Here is a 6415-nt window from a genome sequence, read left to right on the forward strand (position 1 = left end):
TATGTGAAAAGACCTGGACATATTACTTAGCAGTCTGGAGTGTCTGAAGACAGCTACAGTGTACTTACATATAATAAATAAATAAATCTTAAAAAAAAAAAAAAAAAAGAATGGATCTCCTTGCTGGGCAGTGGTGTTGCACGCCTTTAATTTCAGCACTTGGGAGGCAGAGGCAGGTGGATTTCTAAATTCAAGGCCACCCTGGTAGGCCACCCTGGTCTACAGAGTGAGTTCTAGGATAACCAGGGTTATACAGAGAAACCCTGTCTCGAAAAACCAGAAAAAAAAAAAAAAGGATCTCCTATGACTCAGACAAGCGTCCATGTTACTGTGTACCTTTAACTCCTGCCTACCTCCAGTTCATCAATAGAGACATTACAGGCTACACTGTCTATCTTTTCTTTCATTCTGTTGTTACATTTTGTTCTTTTGTTACAGTGTGTGAAGGCGAGAGGGCAAGAGGCAGATCTCTCCACCTTGTGAGCTTCGGGGGTCAAGCTCAGGTCCTTGGATTTGTAGCAGGCATCCTTACTTGCTCAACTCTCATGGCTCCTTCCCTTAAACTGCATTTAAATGTATTCCTTGTGTGTGTGTGTGTGTGTGTGTGTGTGTGTGTGTAGGTCAAGGATGGTTCCCAGCACCCCTGTCAGGCAGCTCACAATCACCTGTAACTCTAGTTCCAGGGAAGACATTCTCAACCTGTGGGCCACAGGAGTCATATATTAGACATCCTGTATATCAGATATTCACAGTACAATTGTAACAGTAGCAAAATTACACCTGTGAAGTAGCAACAAAATAATTTGGTAGGGGGTTACTACAGCAGGAAGAATTGTATTAAAGGCTCCCAGCATAAGGAAGGTTGAGAACCATTGCTCTAGGTGTTACAATGCTCTCTGGCCTGAGGGTACCCGCATACAGGTTGTGCACATACATTTATGCAGGGCACACCCACATACACATTAAATAAATGTATCTTTAAAAAAAAAATCTGTACTGGGATTGGGGGTTCGTTTGTTTTGTTTTAGTTTTTTTTGAAGGGCATGCTTTCCTATCCCCCAAGAAACTGTCTTACTTGCCTTACTGTTAAGAACAGGATTTGTGCGAGGCAGTGGTGGCAGAAGGCTTTAATCCCAGCAGAGGCGAGGCAGGCAGATTTCTGAGTTTGAGGCTAACCTGGTCTACAGCGTGAGTTCCAGGATAACCAGGGCTACAGAGAGAAACCCTGTCTCGAAAAACCAAAAAAAAAAAAAAAAAACAGGATTTGCCTGAAAAGCAAGGAGTCACCAGTTGCCTGAACATCTCCGCAGATGGCTGTCTCCTTCAGAAGAACGTGTTTTTAAACCTGTTCCAGAGCAAGATTTTTCAATACTTGTAATCTTTTTTTCTTCTTCTTCTCAAGACAGGGCTTCTTGTAGCCCTGGCTGTCCTAAAATTCTCTGTAGACCAGGCTGGCCTCGAATTCAGAGATCTGCCTACCTCTGCCTCCTGAGTGCTGGATTAAAAAGCCAGTGCCATCATCGCCCAGCAGAAAAAGGAATCATTGTTCCAGGATAAAATTAAGATGCCTGGACCTCAATCCTCTCTCTGTCGGCTTCGGTGGTTGCTACTCTCTCCTTGACCTGGATGGCTGACAGGATACAAAGTTGCTTAAGACAACTTTGTTTTCTGCGTCTATTTATGACTGGTAATTTTTGTTTTTTTGCAGGTGTGGTGATGTATGCCTTTAATCCCAGCACTCTGGAGAAAAGGGCAAATGGGCCTAAATTTGAGACTAGCGTAGATTACATAAACATCTCCAGGACAGCCAGCTAGAAGAAACCTGTCTGAACCAAACAAATTTCACTATTGTGTGCCTGTTTGGCGAACGCGTGGCACAGTGTCTGTATCCGGAACAAAGGACAACCTTAAAGAGTCAGTTATCTTTTTCCACTTTTACATGGGTTCTGGGGATCAAACCCAGTTGTCACCCACGGAGCCATCTCGCCGGCCCTTGTTTGAAACAACTGTCAATGGCTGGACCACACGGGACAGTCCAGATCTCCATGCGTCCGTGAGCACCTAGCTACAGGGGCTGCCGAGGCAGTAAATTCAATCTCCCATTTAGGCAGTCTTGCTGAAAGCCGCATGGAGCCCAGTGGAAACAAGAAAAGCAAGTGGCAGGCTCCTCCTGCAAGGATTTAGCATCAGGATAACCTCACAGGCCAGGATGGAGCGAGCGCCTGAGGGGTCGAGGGCCGGCCAGAGTCAGATCGCAGGAGCCGCTCAGACACGGGTGGATGTGGCCGCCGCCTCTGGGTGTCCAGCCCGCTTCCGTCCGCTTCGGCTCCGGGGGTGGGGTGGGTGGGTGGGGACAACGCGTGGGGGCGGGGAGAAGAGGCGAAAGCCGACGGCGGTGCCGGGCGCGCGCACGTGCGTGGTTACGTGCGTGCGTGGGCGCGGCCCATAGCACGCCGTGCGCTAGGCGGATGTCCGGGCCGGCTGGGCCGGGGCGGCGGACGAGATGGCGGAAGGCCGGGGCAGCTGTGAGCGACCGGATGTGGAGACCCAGAAGACGGAGCTCGGAGCCTTGATGGGGACCACGCTCCAACGTGGGGCGCAGTGGTGAGCGTTCGCTCTGCCCTCCCGCCGCGCAGAGCGTCAGGCCGGCTCGCTGGCCCGCGGGCCGGACCTCTTTGCTCAGTTTTAGGTAGAGGCGGGCCGGGGGCGGTGCCTGGAATCTGAAAGAGTGGCTTGACAGCGGCCGCTGATGAAAGAAACCCCGGGATCAGCTGGGGGACAGCGCTGACACGCCTGGGGTTTGTCCCCGTCCATTCGGAGTCACAGTAGTCTTGGGCCGGCGGGGACAGGGGGTGTAGAATATAGACAAGGGGGAGTGCTCGGGTCGGCGGGAGCGGGAAGGTGGGGAAAGCACTTAACCACTGAAGACTTGGGCGCTTGATGATGGTGACCTTGGTTGGGGAAGACCTCCGATCCTAAACAATTAAAACTTCGGTAGCAATTTGTGGCTTAGGACGCTCCGGGGGTTGAGAGAGGATCCGAAGTGGATACTTTGTAACTTGTAAACTGCGGGACAGAATTCAAGGCCAGAAACTAGAAGCCAGTTGTCAGATGGTCAGGGACAATTGTAGCAGTAGTTAGATGTTAGAGTGGGAGGGGAGGGGAGCTTGACTCCTGGAGCAAAATAGAAGATCGAAAGTTACAAACAAGATTTTGCCAGGCACGGTGGCATATGCTTTACTGTTTTGCAGGAGCAGAGACTGTAGGATTGCTGTAGTTTCAGGGCTAGTCTCATACAGTGATCAGGACCCCTCCAAAAACAAACAAACAAACAAAAGTTCCAGGTTTACTACAGCAGAAGGGGTAGTACTCCCCATTCGTGAAGAAATGCCTGGGTGGTGCTATTGTGTAGGAGTCAAATCATAGGATAGGTTTCCCATTGATTATGACCAATATGAGGACTGAAAAAGAGAATAGAAATTATGTGTTTGGGGGTGTGGTCTAGGTATAGTTTATGGTGTTTAAATTGAGCCAGTGAAAGGCCAGACAAATAGAGAGAGGTACTTTAGAAATTATTCTGCAAAGGGATGACACATAAAGTATATTCAGCTTGGTGTAGATGCTCCTGCCTGTAGTCTTGGTCCTGGAGATGGGTATTGCTGCCAAATTTCAGGGCCAGCCTGAGTGATATAGTAAAAGCCTTGTCTCAAAAAAAAAAAAAAACAAACAAAAAACCGGTGGTGGGTAATGTGATTAATAACTTAGTAAACATAATTTTACTTCTAGAAAGAGTCCATTTGAAACAATTGCTCATGGGCTGGAGAGACTGCTCAGCGCTGAGAACTTAGATTATTCTTGCAGTGCCTGAGTCCAAGGCCCAGCACTCGGGTTTGGCGTCTTCCCGCTATCTATAACTCAAGCTCCAGCTCCAGGGATAGCAACTCCCCTGACCTCCGTGGGCATTGGGAGTCATGCTCAAACTCAGGCACATAACCAAAGCATAATTAAAAAGAAAAACCCAGCCCAGGAGTGGTGGTGTACATCTTTAGTCTCAGCACTTGGGAGGCAGAGGCAGGTGGATCTCAGAATTAGAGGCCGGCCCAGTCTACAGACAGGACAGCCAGAGAAACCATGTCTTGAAAATAAATTAAATCCTAACTAGGCATAGTGTCACACAACTTTAATCCTAGCCTCTGAGAGTCATGTACAGGTGGATCTCTCTGAGTTCAAGGCTATCCTGGGCTACATACTGAGGGCACCCCCCTCATCTCAAAAGTTAAATAAGTTTTAAAATTCTTTCAATAACTGTTTATGTTTTTGTTTGGAGTTTTGTTTGTTTGTTTTTTTCTGAGACAAGGTCTCCCTGTGGCCCCTACTGGTTTGGAGCTTGAAATGTAGCCAGGCTGGCCTCAAACTTGCAGACTCCTCTGCATCTGCCTCCTGTGATCGCACGGTGGCTTTATTTTCTACTGTGTGTGTGTGTGTGTGTGTGTGTGTGTGTGTGCGAGAGAGAGAGAGAGAGAGAGAGAGAGAGAGAGAGAGAGAGAGAGAGAGAGAAAGAGAGAAAGAGAGAAAGAATATGTATGGCTCACCCTATGCATGCAGGTGCCTGTGCAGAATAGAAGAGGCTGTTGGATTTCCTGGAGCTGTGCATACCATACATGGGTGCTAGGAACCAAGCTTGAGTCCTTTGGCAGAGCACTAGACTCTCTTCATCTCTGAATTGTCTTTCCAGTCCCTTGCTCATTTTTTTCAGACAGGGTCATATCAGGTAACCTTGACTGGTCTGGAATTCCCTATGTAGACCAAGCTGGACTGGAACTCATAGACATCCAAGTGCCTCTGCCTCCTGGGTGCTGGGATGTAAAGGCCAGCATGTGCCAGCATGTGTAGCTTTGTTTTGTCTTTTACAGAAAGGGTCTCTTGTAGCCCCAGCGAACCTCAGAATTACTGTGCAGTAGAGACTGACCTTTTTGCCTGGACCTCCCAGCTGCTGGACTCACAGATATGGGTCACCACAAACTTCCCTTACTTATTCTCTTAGCAGTCATTTCTCTTAGTGAATACCTGGCATAAATTAGGCCCTCTCTGCTATGTGGGGCTAACTTCTGTTCTTGATGTTAAGAGTGTGATTTTAGTGGGACAGTTGTGGTAATACACACCTCTAGTCCCAGCACTCAGGCAGGCAGAGCTCTGTGTTTGAGGTTAGCCTGGTCTACAGAGCAAGTTCTAGGACAGCCAGGGCTACACAGAGAAACCCTATCTTGAAAAGCTCCCCTCAACCCCAAAGATGTGATTTTAGTGAGAATTGTATATTACCTTTGTGAGACGACCATAAGAAGCTTAAGGTAGGTGTCTAGAGATGAAAATTAAAGGAGAGCTGCAAAACAAAGCTTTGGGTTTTTAAAAATGTGTTTATTCATTCAGCTGTATTTTATATGAAGCTATTGTTTCTCCCTAGGTATCTTATTGATAGCCGGTGGTTCAAGCAGTGGAAGAAGTATGTGGGCTTTGACAGCTGGGACATGTACAATGTGGGGGAGCATAATCTGTTTCCTGGACCGATTGACAACTCTGGACTCTTCTCAGGTGGAGTATGCTCAGTTTTCTAGCTGTAGTTCTCATGGGTCATTCAGAGGTTGTGTGTATCTCCACCATGGTCTTCATGAGCATGTAACGTTCAGGCTGGCCTCGAACTCAGAAATCCACCTGCCTCTGCCTCCCGAGTGCTGGGATTAAAGGCGCGTGCCAGCACGCCCGGCTCTCTTTGCAGATTATTAGGGAAACGTCAAGTAGTTATTTTGCCCTAAATAACTACTTCTAGCAAAAGCATGTTTTTGTGTTACTGTTCTGTTGCTGTGAAGAGACACTATGACTAAGGCTACTTACGAAAGGAGTCACTTAATTGGGGGCTTGCTTACAGTTTCAGCGAGTTAGTTCAGGATCATCATGGTAGAGAGAGTGGCATGGTGGCACCCGCAGGTGATTGTGGTACTAAGAAGTAGCTGAGCACTTTACATCCTGATCAGCAGGAAGAGAGAGAGAAAGAAAGACAGAGCTAGGTGAGGACTTTTGAAACCTCAAGACCACCCTTCAGTGACACACCTCTTTCAGCAAGGCCACACACCTCCTTATCCTTGCCAAACAGTACTATTGTTGGGAACCAAAGATTCAAACATGCGAGCTTATATGACCCATCCTCATTCAAATGGCCACATTTTATAGCATACTAATGTTTTTTCATATTTGTATTTTTACTGTATATGCGCGTGATGTAGGATGTGTATGATGTGTGTGTGCCAGTGAGACACAGTGTGTGTGTTAAGGTCACAGCATAGCTTTCCGCTGCTGGGTCTCAGAAGACGTCTTACCTGTCTGCTTTGTAACGTTTTGTCTTTACTTTTTTTTTTTTTTT

General features: G+C 47.5%; 1 protein-coding gene across 2 annotated transcripts in view; it reads left to right on the forward strand.

Annotated features, from left to right (window-relative positions):
- The first annotated feature begins 2416 nt into the window (after window positions 1-2416).
- The window catches only part of Usp4 (ubiquitin specific peptidase 4), a 44041-nt gene continuing 40042 nt past the window's right edge, over window positions 2417-6415 (forward strand). For both annotated transcript variants that reach the window (XM_021205922.1, XM_021205920.1), the window contains exons 1-2: window positions 2417-2604; window positions 5462-5589. In XM_021205922.1, coding sequence (XP_021061581.1) covers window positions 2504-2604; window positions 5462-5589 — 229 coding nt within the window. In that variant the 5' untranslated portion in view covers window positions 2417-2503. The remainder of the gene's footprint in view (window positions 2605-5461; window positions 5590-6415) is intronic.

Source organism: Mus pahari, chromosome 10 (genome assembly GCF_900095145.1).
Source record: "Mus pahari chromosome 10, PAHARI_EIJ_v1.1, whole genome shotgun sequence".
NCBI classification, from domain to species: Eukaryota; Metazoa; Chordata; class Mammalia; order Rodentia; family Muridae; genus Mus; species Mus pahari.